At 33.3% G+C, this 17511-nt stretch overlaps 1 protein-coding gene across 1 annotated transcript; it reads right to left on the bottom strand.

The window, feature by feature from the left end:
• Positions 1-58: 58 nt before the first annotated feature.
• LOC111442736 (rhomboid-like protein 20) lies at positions 59-11365 on the bottom strand. The gene is made up of 8 exons (XM_023080245.1): positions 11218-11365; positions 10979-11079; positions 7471-7611; positions 6741-6807; positions 1836-1996; positions 1648-1749; positions 744-866; positions 59-453 (listed from the first exon to the last, which is right to left on the bottom strand). The coding sequence occupies exons 1-8, from the start codon at positions 11240-11242 to the stop codon at positions 289-291; spliced, it is 885 nt and encodes a 294-aa protein (XP_022936013.1). The 5' UTR covers positions 11243-11365; the 3' UTR covers positions 59-288.
• Between the last annotated feature and the right edge of the window lie 6146 nt (positions 11366-17511).

Genomic DNA, 17511 nt, shown 5'->3' on the forward strand with positions numbered 1-17511 from the left:
TTTTTTTTTTTTTTTTTTTTTTTTTTTTTTTTTTTTTTTTTTTTTTTTTTTTTTTTTGTAATCAGACATCACGTAGCAAGAAAATTTCACACCTACGATAGATAGAGGAATAGAAAGGGAACTCGTAAGAGTTAATGAAAATTGCATGGTGAGTTCCTGCAACCTATCAAAACTCAGATGTCAGCAAATGCAAGTTTGTCCGACCATCATCCCTTGATACTGAATTTGATTGTTCTCGGAATTGTGGAGATCAAAGGTTTCATAATACCCAGAATTTTTTTCATGAAATTAGTGCGATTGTGATTCAAGAAGGATATTGGTTGCCATGTTAACATCATTTCTGGCCCGCATAAGTGCCTGCCTGGCTGAATTTCTGTCAAAGCCCATCGAAACAAGGGTAGCAATGGAGTCCTCCGGTGGTTCTGAGGCAGTTGGCACAGGAGTGAAGTTCCTCTATAATAGCACAACACAAAATAAACCAGTTAAGAGGCTGAAGTGCAAAACTTGCGTTTTTCATGCCACCCATGTACTCGTTAACTACATCCAAATAAATTATTTTAAGGACTATAACGTTAGCAAGTACCCACAATCTCACAATTACGATGGCATAGTCTCATGCCTAAAAGTTGGTCAGCAGACGAGAAATCTATTAAATAGTCAAAATCTCTTCCTCAAATGGTGTAGCTTATCAAAATATGTGTTGAAACTAATAGCTGATAGAAGCATTCGCCAAATGTACTAACCTCAACCTGGCGGCTCATGAATGATGGCATATTTCCTCTAACATCTCTATTTGGGGCTGCTGGAGGATTCCCCACAGATGGCAAACAAAATCGCGAAAAAAATGAACTGATGAACTCCGGAAACTGTGAAGCATGAAAATAATACAATAACATTCTTTAGAAAATTACAAATTACCTAATGATAGAAAAATAAGAGAACATTCATCAAACTGACTCAAAATGAACAGAAACAATTAAAAGAATGAAATCATCATACAAAAGATCAAAGTTTCTAACATCAGAATATTATAGAAGATCTTGCAAGTCTGTCGATATATATGAGGCTTTAAGAGGACGAGACTTGTAGAAGTAATCAGACAAGTTGAGCACGAAAGACAGATCCTATCATTCATTTTTTTTTATTCGCATAAGAAACGCCTCTTATATTATTTGAAGATAGATGAAGCCAAGCCAAATGGTCTGGTCCATAACCAACCAGAATAGTGAAGATAAGACACAATTTTAGAGCAGTTGGGTCCTTGAGCAAGTCAGAAGCATCTAAGGTGTACCAATTCCATTCAAAATGTTAAGAATAGGAGCATTATTGTTGGGAGACAACCTGGAGGCTGATGGTAATTAGCTAATCAAAAACTCAAATGAAGATTTTAACTCAAATTCTGCATAAAGAGTCCTGTATATGCATGCAGTGAAATGGTGCCGCAGAGAGAAAAGGTATCAAAATATTCATAATTCATCCCTTCTAAACTAGTAAAGGTTGAAGGGCAATAAATCACCTCATCCTGAGTTTAATTTCCACAGTTTAACCAGATACTGAAAAGCCCCAACTACAATTTAATATACCAGAATCATAATTTCAGATAGAAAACGAAGGAAGCAATGTGTTTATGCAAATTTTGAATTTAACCTTGGCTTTGCGGATGCCAAATACATTCAAACGATATAAGGAACCAGCAAGAATGCCGCATATCCCTGGTAAGATGGATCTTCTCCACGAGGACAGAAGGAGCTGCAAGATCAACAACAAACTAGATTATACAGCTAGAGAAACGAAAGAGGTATCAGAAAAAAATATAAATAAAGCAAACTCCTAACCTGAAGACCGGCAAGATATATGAAAGACTTGTCAGAGAAACGAACTCCAAATACACGAAACCGAGTTGAAACAGGAATATCAAAGAAGAAGGGTACAAAGGAAGCAAATAAAAGACCATAAGGTCCAGAAGTGACTAGATTGGCAGCAGTGGCTGCAGGATCTGCCCCCAAAAAAAGAAAAAAAGAAAAGAAAAGTGTTAGCCAAGTCAAAATCATTAGAACTTACTGCTAATGCTAAAATATATATTCTCCCTAAGATTCTAATGCTAAAATCTGTGAAAGAAAAAGAAAAAATGAATTGATAAAATTTCTTCTGAATGTAAGATGCAACAAAAATGAACTCCAATGTTAACAAGTTGGGATAAAATCAATACTAAAGCTTCTATTGCAAAATTGCTGACATAACTTATGTCCAATGAGAAAATGATGAGAGTTAAAACCAGATACCAACCAAATGAAGATCTTATCCCCCTTCCCCACATCTCATTTTCTCTCTCAGTTCCCCAACTGTGGCCTCATTCTTAAAACTTTTATTATGTATTCCACTGTCTAAACCTCATCCCGATGAACTCCATTCCAGCATCAAATCCAACCTCAATCCTTCGTTTTTATGTTTTTTTATAAAGGAAATTATTATTCTTATTATGTATTTCACGTCTTCATCCACATCTCAGCTGTAGCCCCAACTCCATATTTTATAAATCCTATTACATATTTTTAGTACATATCTACTTTCATCTAGATCAAAACCAAACTGCAACCAATTTTTTAAAATTATAATTACATAAACTTTATTATCTAGTCTACATCTAGTACCGATCTTGAATTTTCTTCAACTATAATTACATAATTTTATTATCTATGCTACTACATCTAGTCCCGATCTTGAAATTTCTTAGTTATTGTGTATTTCATCTCTCCATCCCGAACCAAGCACAAGTTCAATCATAACCTTGACCTCAATTTTTAAAAAAATTATTATATCTATATTCAATACATAATAACAATTTCCAAACAAAAGCAGCCACCAGATTGAACTATAACATTCTGGACAAACCAACAACGAAGGCACTATAGATAAGCTGAAACAAGCCATCGAAACTTTGTTCGGGAGCAACCCATGATAGAATCTTCAATCTTTGTATGACTGTAAAGGCTAAAAAAGCAATAAAGTTCCTAATCTAGATGAAATCAGTTTTCCAAGGAATGAGGTGCTAACGTCAGCTTTAACATCTGTTTTCAAATTCAAGAAATATGCTACAATAACTTATTCAACCACCTCCTATTAACCTTTATAAATTTACCAATAAAACCGTTCATGCAAAGGCCAAAAGGCTTTTCCAACTAATCCGACTACCACAGAAGGTTAATGGTCAATAGTCCTGGTTTCTGACGATGCCTTTGCGGTGTTCTCCTCCCTTTAACACTCAAATAGAAAGATTGTGAGCTTCTCATGACTACCACCCACATTCGATACCGACTCGCGACTGAAGCACCCTCCTCCGACGCTGACTCCTCCATCACTAATGTCCGACTCCTTTGACATCGTCACTGCTTATCACCAAAGACTGTTGTTGACCTAATTGCTGCAATTTTTTGTTTTTGACCTAGTTCTTCATTACTACTTTTTGTCCGATTTTTCATGAGTATGTATTCTTCCAAATCAATCGAACCAATCTCTAATGGTCAAGGAGCATATAATTCATCATCATTTGCCCATATTACGGGTCACACATTGAATGGCCACATTATATCCAATGGTCATAGTCAGTCTTGATGTTCATATGTGGCAAGGGTAAGAATGCATACTTCTCGAAAGAGATTGTGCAGCCTAAAGCAACTAATCCCCAATTCATGAAGTGGAAAGTAGAAAATAACATGGTCATGTCGTTGTTAATTAATTACACAGCCGATGAGATAGGTGAAAGTTTTCTTCTGTATGGAACAACACATCAAATTTGGGACAATCTCAAGGAAACATACTCTAGTAAGAAGAACACTTTAGAATTGTTTAGGATAGAAACAATTCTTCATGATTTTTGCTGAGGTTATCAATTTGTTACTGATTACTTTAATACTCTCTCCCATCATTGGAAAAAAGTGGATTTATTTGAAGTCTATACAAGTATGCCAATGATACAACTCAATAGACGAAAATTCTTGAGCAAAAAGAGACACTCAAATTCCTTCTTGGCCTTATCAACGATCTGGATGAAGTTTGAGGCCGAAACATGGGAACCAAGTCATTGCCAAACTCTTCGCAAAGCCTTCTCTGAAGTAAGGCGAGAAGAAAGTAGGAAATGTGCAATGATGGGCAAATCAGAATCAGTCTCTACTTTCTTGATAGCATTTGTACTTGCTAGCGTAGTTTTAACTCAATGGTACAAAGTGACAAAAAGCAAAAACAAGAGAGGCCTCGGTGTGGGCATTGCAAAACGGTGGGTAATATAAAAGACACATGCTAAAAGATCCATGGGAAGCCTGCTAATTGGAAACCTAAGCATCACAATGATCATGATGGTAGGGCCTATGTGGTAACGTAGCTCCGAATAATTCTGACAATTTGAAGTCAACACCATTTAGCAAATAACAAATAGATGCACAACAAAAGATCATTGGCCAGGGAGCAATACTGGATGCACAGGAAGTTATACCTCCTGCTTTGTTAACTAGTAAAGGAAGGAATTGAATTGTAGACACTGGAGCATCATATCATATGACAAGGAATGCATCATTATTTCAAAACTATCAAGTCGGCACCTCCAATTCCTTGTGAAAATTGCAAATGGGTCAAACTCCGAAGTGGTTGGGACAAGTTCCATTAGAGTTACTTAAAATTTATATCTCAACTCTGTATAACATATGCTAGACTTGGGTTGTAATTTACTTTCAATAAGTAAATTGACACGTGATCTTAAATGTGCGATTAAGTTTAATCCAAACTAACATATTTTTGCAGAATTCGAACTGGAGAAGACAATTGGCAGTGCTGAACTTTTTCAGACTTCATCCTCTCAACTGTGATCAAGGCTCACTAGCAATTGGAGACAATTCTTAGTTTTTATCTTCCTTTGTTTCCAGTAATCAATTTTCTTCTTGTATCAATAAAGATAGTGAAATGGTGTTATTACACTATCAGTTAGGTCATCCAAATTTTTCATATTTCTCCAAATTGTTTCAAAATCTTCTTCATAATAAAAATCTTACATTGTTCAATTGTGGTATTTTTCAGATTATCAAGCATACTTGAAACCCCTATCCATACATTGCTTATTAACTGTCAAGTCCTTTTTCATTTATTAATAGCAATGTATGGGACCCTTCAAAAAAAAATCTTTGTGGCTCGACAGCTTATTTCCTTTGTTGATGATCTATGTTACATGGATCTTTGTTAAGAAAAAAAATCTTCAGCTCACCAACATTTCAAACATTTTCCTAATATGATCAAAAGCTCAACATCAAACCAAATTTTGTGTCCTCAAAATAGACAATGCAAAAGAATTCTTTAGTTTATGTCTTGAGGATTACCTATCACTCAAGGAATTCTTTATCTTGGCATTTGTGTTGATACTCATCAACAAAATGGAGTGGCTTAATGCAAGAATCGTCATCTCACTTCCACATAATTGATCAATCCCACATGCTTGCTCCTCATTAAGTCTTCCTTCAATCATTTCCTCATCTTTGTGTTCAATCTCTTGATTTGGTCCCTAGAGTTTTCGAGTGTAGTGTCTTTGTCCACATCCATTCCCAAGCAACAATTAGCAGATATTATTACCAAGCTTTTACAATGACCTAACCTTGAAGATTTGAATAGCAAGTTGGGATTGTATAATATATTCAATCCACCTTGAGGGGGAGTGTTGTAAATTATGGTCAAAGTTAAGGGTAACCTTGTTTCTCGTATTTTAGGATTTTATCTCATCTTTATTTTGTTTTTTTCTAGGTATCTTTTAAGATTTGGTTTATGGTAAAATATTCATTCTTTTATAAGTTGCTGTACCTTGTATTTATTATGATATTTTGTATAGTTGAGATATGAATGAAAATACCAAAAATTATAGAAGGATTAAGTGACTACTCAACCCTTGAAATAAAAACAAACAAAACAAAAACAAAACCTAGCCCTTCTCTCCCTCCGATTGTAAAAACTCCTATAACAATCAAAGATCTACCTCACCATCTCCATCTAGCTCTCAAATTTAAGTGGCTGTTTGATTCAAGACTCGTAGAATTAGGATATCTTAAGAGGAATGGTCAGAAGATGTCTAGGAAGGAACTGTTCTAAAACCATGAAGGCTCTCCTGTTTCCTTCAAACCAAATACTTCAAAGACCAACACAAAAGCAAGCTTGCAATAACAGTCTTTATCCCAAAATTGAGGATCAAATGTCGCACCACCATCATACAGATGTTCAGGTAGGAACCAAAAATATGCCAAAACTGACTCCACAACAGAGAATCAAACAAACAAAGCCATAACAAACGGTTAAAAATCTTCTCAAGGCCCCTTGCACATAAAGCACCAATTGGGGCCAAGGACAAAGTAATGGGTTCTCTGGATAAAATCCAAGGTGTTAATTCTTCCTAAAGCCATCAATCAGGGAAAAAAAATGGAATTTCATTCGGATTATCAACTTTCAAAGGTTTCTGAAGAGATAAGTAGAGAGAGAAGAAACTAGATGGGTATACAAAGGCTTACAAGCGAAAATGCCAGAAAGATCAGGAAGGACTTCCAATCCAAGTTAACAAATTTTACAGGAGAAAAAGAAGGGAAAGAAGGAGAGTTCACCTCTAAAAATTTAAAAAGAAAGGGATGTTAAACAACATCAAACCAATAATCAAACATGAGCTTGAATTGTGCTAGCTGCCCAAGCATATTAGTAGATTAAACCAAAATGCATACCTTTAAGTAATGATATTGCAAGGACCTCAAAAAGTAGGGAGATTATTATAGAGAACAAGGTAAAGACCTGCAAAACGACAGAATATTAACATAAATCTCTTTACGGAGAAATACACATCAACTAAAGGGGGAAAAAGAGTTTTGAGCACAAAAACTACAACATAATATGTTTGACAATTGGAGTGAAGAGTGTTATAATTAACAAATTATCGCCGTCAATATTAGCATGCAAGCATGACTCACACTTCCTGACCCAAACGTATCTGTTTTCTAGAATAGAAACTAAAGGCAATGATCGTACTAAATTCAGTCTGCTAACCTTATTCTATGAAGCAAATTGGAATGAAAAAAAATAAACTATTTCAAATATAGGTGCCCACTTTGTCATGTCAATGACCACAAAAATGTTGTCGGTACTAGTAATGGATATGTTAGGAAGATTAGTATGTTATCAGAAGGGGCATAGTATTAATTCAATACCATTTTCAGTATTCCTAATGAATACGGCATCACATGTATGACCACAAAACTTATACTACATCTACTTTTATACACTTTCTGATTTTTTATGCTTCTATTCATTGAAGATAAACAACTACATGGTTACAAGAGTTAATACATCAGGCACTGCATTGTATTAATGTGACCCATCAATTTAAAGATCGTGATTGGTTGCTTCATTATGACATGTTTTAATAAAATCCTGCAGTATGAATTGAATAAAACTTACCGAATATTTGTTGGAGCCTATCTGTCTCTCAAATACTCTGAAGTAATAAAGCAAAAACAGTCCGAACAACAATTCAGGAGTAGATGAAAAGGCAAAGACTGACATCACTAGCTTCCAAAAGCGAAGCTTCACAATCACATCCTGCCATAAGGATGACAATTAACTAGTCAAAAGTGTCCTTTCTACCACACAAATTAAGGTAATCTCTATCATGGAAAAAGGACAAAATAAGTCGACTTTAAGTCCGATATAATAGGATTATATATGCAACAAAGATGGAATAGCAGCAGTTAAAATGATAAAAATAATATTTCTACCAGTGGATCCCTTTAGCGCAGCTTATTCAAATTCATGTCCCGTCCAAACTTTTAAACAAAAACTTCCTACCACTGCGACTTCATTATATTAGAATCTTATAAAGAATTTCATAAAATACTGGTTCCTGTACAAAGAACCTCCCATTTCCAATCTTACAAGCAAGTAAACTAGTTCCAACTTCTTTCCCTTTCAAATTAAACCCGTAACCACCAAGTAATAAAAGAGCATTCATCTAAAACTTCTATTGTAGAAATCCTTCACACACCCACAGCAATATAGGGACAAAGGCAGCTCCTTGTTTCAGTATTCATTTCTAAAGGTTTGGATTCAAATTTTGGGTTGGAAAGAACCGACAGGATTTATAAAGATGCTACAAAAAAAATTACATTTGAGTCGAAATATACAGCATAGGGCTTGAAGTGGAGTGCCTATCCTAAATAGTTCGTAATATAGTAATCTTTTGAACAACTTATATTGACGGAGATCGAAGCTTCCTCCCTCTTTTCTCTGGCCTTTTTGGCTGTAATTCTTCTTTTGTGGTTACATATATCTAGACTCTTTCAAGGTAGGTCCTTTTATTCATAGGAGGAATCGGCCAAAAAGGAACAATGATACTGATTCCTAAGAGACTTTTGATTGTTTTTTAAATCTGGTTCTCTTTTCTTGGCTCTTTTTTGGTGTACCTCCCTTTACACTAGCCTCAATGTTCCCATGGGCAACAGGAAGTTTCGTGCCTGGCTCTCCTCCCATCTTTCATAACATTTTCATATCGTGCATGAAAATATTTCTTTCCTCTCACACATCATATCTTGTTTCTTATCAACACAAAAAAATTATGAAAAAATATTGGTTTATAGAAAAATAAAAAAATTCCAATTTCCACTTCACTTTTCTAAATCAATATTGCATGTTAATAAGAAAACCTTGCACCATGGATTTGATTCACTGCCTGAGATGCCTTAGAACCAAAATTTGTCATCTAATGGATTTTTCGTTCTAATTCTCCATCTGAGAGTTATCAAATTTTATCAGCTTGGTTGTTCCTATTTAATGGAACACGATTGGAATGACAAAAACATTGTTGAGACAAACTTGGATCTTTTCGAACAAAATGAAATTGAAATCATGATGCAAGGGAAAGGTCTTTCTCATTCCTTAGCCCCAAAAATATGATATAAGAAGAAAAAAGGATAAAAGTGTAAAACACAGACATAGTCATGTATGGACTTTCTCCTTGTAGTTATAAACTTGCAAGTATTAGAACAATCATTTAGTTTTTTTTACTCCATGCTCCAGTCCTTTCTTCTCTTAACTTCTTCTCAAAACTTCAAAAGATTACAATCCCACAAAAAAATGGTTCTTTTCCAGACACTTAAGAAAGAATTATTACTTTTTTAGCCACACCATTTTGTATTGTCCTTCCCCAATTGTTGTCATTTGAGAAGGGGGCTACAGATAATTATAGTTGCTATGCCCTTTTGCTACCATGTTGTGGTCTCGATTATGGAAGATTGCTAGCATGTCTATGTTTTTTATTTCACGTTTTCATGGAAAGATAGAGGAAGCTATCTTGAGTCCTTTGTTTAGGTATGAAGTTGTTTACTCTGGCAAGCTAGTTTTTTCAATCTTGTAAAATATTAGATTGAAAAGAACAGAAGAATCTCGTCAGAAATTGACAAATCATGGGAGAATATTTGAGATCGGGCACATTTTAATGCATCTACTTGGGTTTAGGTATCTGAAAAAAGGAGCTTAACAAAGAGCACCAACAACAAGTGTTAAAACCTTCTCATCACCTTTTCTTATGTCTAATACAAATCCTTAATTTCTCTCCAACCAAACTTCTCCTAAAATGGAATCACTGCCTTCTTTCTCTAAAGTACCTGACCTGAGTAATTGTTTGGCATTACTCTTTATAGTATAAAAAGCCCATCATATAGTGAAGAAGCTTAAAACATATAGCAATAGTGAGACCCTCACTCCTATAATAATAATAATAATAAATATATATTAATATAGCTTAAAAAGGGATACCCATAAATGAATATGTATATTTATATAGATACATGTGGATATGGATATTTGCCATTTTTCCTTTAATCAGATGCTCTGCCAAGATTGTTTCTGCCACTAAAATTTTAAATAGCATAGATCTTGTTGAAAATTCCCTTGAAGCATATAGCACTAACCTCTATTGTCTTGAGCTATTCTTAATTGTTCCACATTTAACCTCTCTAATCAGCCTTGAAAATTCGGCTACTTCCTATTCTTCTAAGCTCCGAGTACAATCTCCAGTTTCTCGTCTCCAAATCCTGAAAATCCTAATCCAACCTCCAATTTTTATAGCAACAGAGAATAACATTGGAAAAGGGTCATTCAAGAGTTGCCCATCCAACCAAATATTGTCCCACCATCTTAATTCCAAAAATTTCACAAAATTAGTTCATAGCTTTAAGATGAAAGACCATGGGTGTTACCAACTAATGTTCTTTTACTTCAAAATAACCTGCCTCTTTCATCCGAATTTGATGACAATAACATTGTGCCAAATTTCCTAAGCTCATGCAAAAATCTTCACAATTATTTTTCCCATGTCAGTACGATCCTCTTTCTAGGGATTTATTGAAGGGACATGATGTAATATCTCATTAGATGACTTATTTAGGAACTGACTGCACCAAAGTCTACCTTCTTTTCACAAATTAGAACTAATCCTTATTTAGTCTACCAAAAATTTATATCTAACAGGCTCCAGAAATGTTCCTGAACTTGGATTATCTCCGGATAGGAACACCTAAACATTTCATAGGCAAGTCACATAACGTACAACCAGCCACGAGACAACTTCTGCTACACCCTCCTCAGCCAGCAACAAAAAAAAAAAAAAAATTACTTAAAGATGGATACAATTCAAAGCCAGAATTGCAGAGGCCCATAAGGTGGATTAAACTAAGTGATTACATACATGAGGAAAAGAGGATCCCCAGTTTCAATTATGCATCAATTAACTCGGCCGATTCGATCTATAATCTGGGTATATGCTCAATACATCGCGGAATCGAAGGTCAAACACTCAACCAAGCAAAGGGCTCGTCTTAACCGAAGAAGCGAATCTACCCTAGTCTCGAACATAAAACCAACCCACAGTTGGCGAAAAAGCATCTGGGTAGTGAAAGAGAGAGAAGAGTACCTGATAGGACAAGCCAAGCTTAATAGAGCGGGCTTGGATCCCGAAGAAAACGGTGAAAAGGGCGGAGGCAATGATGAAGGTCCGGGTGACAGGGGCATTGTCTGCGAAAGAGAAAAGAACACGAGCAAATGAATCAAGGTGGAACAGAAATTGAAAAGGGAGAAAGTGGGTGGTTAAGCATCAGAAGAGAAGAGAAGAGAAGAGAAGAGAAGAGAGGAGAGAAATTGAAGAGGACGCACTGAAACCAGAGGGGCCGCCGTTCATGGTCTCAGAGAGGAAGCAATGACCCTCTCAGACGGTCAGAGGCTTTCTCCGTTTGATTTTGATTTTGATTTTGATTTGTTGTCTGTTGGGAGCTCAGGACTGGAACTTCATTTCTCGTCCTCCTTTCGCTTCGAAATTGGAAATTACTATTTATATTTTCTATTTATTTTTCTTTTAAATATATGATTTTCCAATAATTCACTCTTACCCTTTATTTTATTAATTATAATAATTCTCAATCTTAAATCAAGTTTTTCACAATTTATTTTTTTAAATTTGTAATCTAAATATTAAAACTAGGCATAACGAGGTCAATAGACTTTTCATGAAATGTTATTATTTACTCTTTTAAATAATATAACATGCCACTTTTTAAAAATAAATAAATAAATATTATTTATTTTATTAATATTTTTAATTCAACTAGGATTCAAACCTTTGATTTCGAGTGACAATTATGATAGTTTTTTATAATAGTGTATATATAAAAAAAAATTATTATAATAGCAAAAAAGAAAAAAATTACATTTATATTGAAAATGAAGATAAATAGGTATTAAATCACTACAAGTTCAGTAAATCTTCAAAAACATTATATCTACGGTGTGTGTGTGTCACATGCTGAAGGAACTCGGTGATTACAAAGTAGTCATCGTAAACAAGTTTCTTCCATTTATCAATACTATGAAAAGGGTTTACTTATCGATACCACTTTAATGAATCAGTATTATCTCTACCTTTTCAACGTATAAAAGATTAATGTAGATTTTTTTCAAAATAATAATAGATAAAAGAAATTAAGAGGTTAAAAAAACACAATAATCCAAAATATTCTCTTTATTTAGGTTGGGTTTGTTTATAGATGTTTTTCAAACTGAATTATAAAATCAATCTGAATTTGTTAATTATAAAATATACATTATTTATATATATATATATATATATATTATATAATTTTGATTTAGATTTAGATGGGAAACTTGAGATATATATATATATATATATATATATATATTATATAATTTTGATTTAGATTTAGATGGGAAACTTGAGGCCAAACATGACATCCCACAAAGGAAATATGGTGCAGGGCATCCTACCTAGAAGAGAAATTCTTGAGCCTTAGAAAGCATCGCTTGGTGGGAGGTCATGGGTCACTTTGGACATGATTAAAATATTACCTAGCATTCTTGAGTTTTTGAGTTTGAGGACCTTGATTCTTTATTCTTGAGTGGTACTTAGCATTCTTCTTACTTTGATAGTTGTAGAGCTTGTGCGGTATTGTTTTTGGTTCTCAATCTTGTAAGTTCCTAAGGTTCGTAATTCGTTGAGGCATAAGTTGGACCAACTATTTTGTTTAAGTAAATCTATTTAACTTTTATTGTTTTTTTAATTTCATGATCTATCCTTATACTTTCTCTAGATTAACCAATTCTCAAGAAGTGACGGTATTTAGTTGTCTTTAGTTCTATAGCAATAATGTTGAACTATGTTACAATTTTTCCTTGTTATCGTTGATGAATTTGTTTTTTTGTTTTTTTTTTTCTTAATGATTATAGCTTTATGATGTTGCCTTTCATGTTTTTAAGACACATTTAACATGTATGGATAAAAAAAAACGCGAGGTCAAAAATAAATAATTTTTCATAGTTGTATGATGTTGTATTATATGTGAATCATGTCTTCCTTCTCGAGTTCTAAACCACCTCCAATAGAGAAAAATAGCATACAAATATACAAAAGTCATTCTTCAGATGGATGGTTGTTCGATGCATTAATTTATGTTGAGTTTGACATCATTTTAATTTTTCCAAACATATAATTGTGTGTTTTTTTTTATGTTTTTAGCACATTTCGAAAAAAATAAAACGTCAAATAATAGAATTCCAACCTGCACATGTAAAAATCAATAGACGTCAAGTCTATTTCTTTCGCTAACATAGACATTATAAGACAATCATATGACATTTGTATATTTATATGTTAAGGTGGATATAGCTTAGTGATAGTTTGACATGCACTATTTCTTTAAGATGAGATATTACATTTTTTTTTTATTCACATTTGTTGTATCAAGAAAAAAATAAATAAGTAGATCTTTTTTTAAAAAAAAAATAAAATTAATGCATAAAATAATAAAAATAAATAAATAAACAAATAAAAATAATTGAAAAAACAGAGTATGTAAAAAATAATAATAATAAATAAAATCTCTTTCCCATTTTTCATTATTAATTTCTCATCTCTTTTTTCAATTATCCTTCAACCAACTTCTTTTAGAATATCACAATTACTGCCAAATGAAATAGAAAAATAAAAAAGGTTAGATTTGAAAAAAAATAAAAATGGCATGAGATTTACTTTAAAAAAAAAAAAAGTGATTAGTTTGTTAAAGTATATATTAATTTTTTTCTTTTTTTTTTTCATTTCATTTTTATGAAATCACATTCAATTATATCTGAGATATTTCCTAAATTATTGCAATTACGTAGATTTGAATTAAAATTAAATAATAATTTTATATGAATTCTAGTAAATCAATAAGTAATTAAATTAATTTATCAAAAAATTGATTAAGAATATCAGTTAATTGGATTAGCTAAGAATATCTGTTAACATTAATTAAACTCTTAACCGAATTAAAAGAAGAAAGAAAAAAAAAAGAAAACACATAAATAAGAAAAGGTAAAGACAGAGAAAAAAAAATGAAAATTTAGTGAACATAATTAAAAAATAAAACAAATGGAAATATGACATGAAAGTATAGAATAGTAACTTAAAACAACTCCGGTAGAACAATATCTTTCTCTAAAAATAGAGTACGAGATCTTTAATAAAAGTAGAAGTCTATTATAGGATAATTCTGTTTTATTTTACTTATGTCTATGTTAAATCTTTTAAAGAACTTTTAATAAGTCCGTGACAATGATTTATGATTATGTTTCAAATGATTATTTTCATATAAAATAATTACGTTAGCTATGCAATAACGACTTTACGTTAATAGAAATCTAGGGTTGTTATATTATAATTCAAATAAGTGTATTTGATGTGATTAATTAAAAAAGTTGTGCATGTTAAAAAATGATATTCCTGTGTTAGTCTGCATTTGGTGATTCATCATTCATATGAGTTTTAAGGGGAAATATTTTTAGTTTGGTACTTTAATGAATTTTGTGAGATTTTAAACTTAACATAAACTTTTGTGTTCCATTAATTGTCATTTTTATTTAAAGTTCTAATATCTAATAAGAGAGAAAAAATGGAGAAATGATGGAAGAATTTGGCAAGACGAGACCCTAGTACAAAATTGAAAGTTCGAATATTTGAATCTTTGATCATGACTAAAAGAATAAATATAATAATTAAAACAAAAGCAAAAATATAAAATTAATGAAAATATAGTAAAGTTTTGCTTGATTTAAGTTCATACAATACCCTAGTACAAAATTCAAAAATATGTAACATTATTGAATACATAACAAAATAGGTGTTGCCAAAGTTAATTTTGAATAGGGAACGGAAGGGGGAGTACAACATGATTACAAGTGACAATCCAAAGTAAACAAACAGACCTAACGCCACAGGTAGACACCCCTCTGTGACAGCGCAACTCTTGAGTGTCATGGTTATTGTGAGATCTCACATCGGTTGGAAAGGAGAACGAAACATTCTTTATAAGGGTTAAAATCTTTCTCTAGCAGACACGTTTTTAAAATCTTGAGGAAAGCCTGAAAGGAAAAGTCCAAAGAGGACAATATCTGCTAGCAGTGAGCTTGGTTTGTTATAAATGGTATCAAAGCTAGACACTGGCGATGTGTCAGCGAGGAGGTTTAGTCCAAAAGAGGTACACGCGAGGTGGTGTACCAGCACAAACATTGGGCCCCAAACGAGGTGGATTTGGGGTCCCCACATAGATTGGAGAAGGAAGCGAGGGCGAGCGAGGAATTGGGCCTTAAAGAGGGGTGGATTGCGAGATCCCACATTGATTAGAGAGTAGGACAAAACATTAGAGTAGAAATATCTCACAAGAAGACACATTTTAAAAACCTTGAAGGAAGCTCGAAAGGGAAAGCGGAAAGCCCAAAAAGTACAATATCTGCTAACGGTGGGCTTGAGTTGTTACCGTCATACTTATCCAAGACGTGCTGTCTATGGCCGCTTGTCAAATGTCTCGGTCATGCTTGTCTAAGAAAAATAGTCTTTACTATTTCATGTTGTGTTAATATGGGAGTTTATGATCCTTTGCCAAAATTATGTCTATACCTACCGGCTAAAATACCCCAAAATGTAATATAAAATGATAACTAGTTGTGAATTCTTCCTACCCTTATGCTATTTAAGTTGTGATATTTTTTTTTTCTTATAGCCATATAACTAACGTTAGTTTTCTTCAATTCTCTCAAATTATTTTCAAATATGTTTTCTCGCTCACATTTTCTAAAATATTTCTCGCAAACGTGACTCCAGAAGTCGAGCATACGTCTACGTTGTCTGCAAAGTCCAAATTTTGTTGGGTTAGGACAAGTGTCGCAAAATCATTGTCCTGCTGTTGCAAGAGTGCAATTGTGACAAGTGGTATTAGAGTCGAGTTGGCTCCTTGAAAACTAGTCCAAAATCATGTCCACTACAAAACAATTGGGCAAGTCCCAGGCTGAACGATTAGCTGAAATCGAAGAACAACTACTCTACATGAATGAAGTTCATGATGGAATGAGGCTTTGAGAGTCTCGCATGAATGAGATTGCTGCTGAAGCTGACAAGATCGATGAGATGGTAGGCTGCCTTGAGGCAATGCTTGTCAGCGAATTAATGACTAGGGTTGAGGCCCTAGAAGACAAGGCCACAACTGTTGGTGGCTTTGAGCGTAGAGATAGCTCGACGTGCTCTGTTACTTGAATGGAAGAATACGTCGAGGGCTTAGAAAATGCCCAATAAGTGATCTTTTAGATGGTCTCAGATTTATCTCAAGATTTGAGAGCAACCCTTGGAGTGGTCAAAACTGAAGTGGCGGATTTAAGCGCCATATTAAACCTCACCAGGAGAGTGGTGGGGAACAAAACCTCAATTGAGAGTGTAGTACAATTTAAAGTCCCGAAGCCCAAACCCGCCCAAACCCTTCTCTGGGGTTTGAGATGCCATGACTCAAGAGAATTTTGTCTTCAACCTCAAACAATACTTTCACACCATAAATATCGTGACAGAAGAAGCAAAGGTCACGTTGGCAACAATGCATCTAGCCGACAATGTAAAGATGTGGTAGAGGTCCAAGTACATGGACATTCAAGAGAGTCGATGTACCGTGAACACTTGAAATAGCTTGAAACAAGAACTCCGCTCTCCATTCTTCTCAAAGAAGGTTGAAATAATCGCAAAAAAAAAAAAAAAAAAGGTTAAATATTTGTTTTATATGATAAAAAATAAATACACGGAAATATTTTCCATTCTTTTCAACTTTCAATGCAAACAAATTTGTTCCAAAAGAGAACATAAGAATATTTTCTATCATTTACAATTTTGCTTTAATATTATTTTTTATTTATAATTATTCAAATTATCTTTTTTTTTTTTTTAATGATCTTTGTGAATTCTCCATTTTTAAATACATATTTTTTTGTCATTTTTTTCTTAAAATTATTTTTTTAGTTATTGCCTAATTTTATAATGAACGATTCAATCACAATATTCGGAAGGTACTTTTAAAATTTAAGGCCGTTGAATTGCACTAAGCTCTTTCTATACATGTTATTTTGATCTTTCCCGATTATATTTATTTATTTTTTATGAATTAAAATTTGAAGATCATTTAAATTATAAGTATTTTAATTCAAAGAATGTTTAATAACTAATCATTTTAATATTTATATTCAAAGAGGTTATATTGACATAAATAAAATTAGAGAATTTATAAAATAAATGAGTTGTTTTTACTTATTATCTTCCTATGTACTTAGTGGTAAGAAGGTTGGGAAGATAAGTATATATATAGGTAACTATGTGATTATTTTATTGTAGCCTATGCCATTTTCATAGTTAAGAGATAGTAACACTCCCTGTATAGAGAGAGATGGCTTAATGGAAGGAGAGAGAGCAATTTAATGCTTGTTGAAATCTTTGAGAACATCTTCAAAGGATAAGAGAACGACTGGTGCCCAGGGATGCCTATAGAACCCCACCTTCGCAATATATGACCAAGGCATATCATCATCATCAATTATAACTTCTATCACAATAATATAAATTCTGTTAATTGGACCTAAGTTGGTCGG

The sequence above is a fragment of the Cucurbita moschata genome, unplaced genomic scaffold (genome assembly GCF_002738365.1).
Source record: "Cucurbita moschata cultivar Rifu unplaced genomic scaffold, Cmos_1.0 Cmo_Scf00001, whole genome shotgun sequence".
Classification (NCBI taxonomy): domain Eukaryota; kingdom Viridiplantae; phylum Streptophyta; class Magnoliopsida; order Cucurbitales; family Cucurbitaceae; genus Cucurbita; species Cucurbita moschata.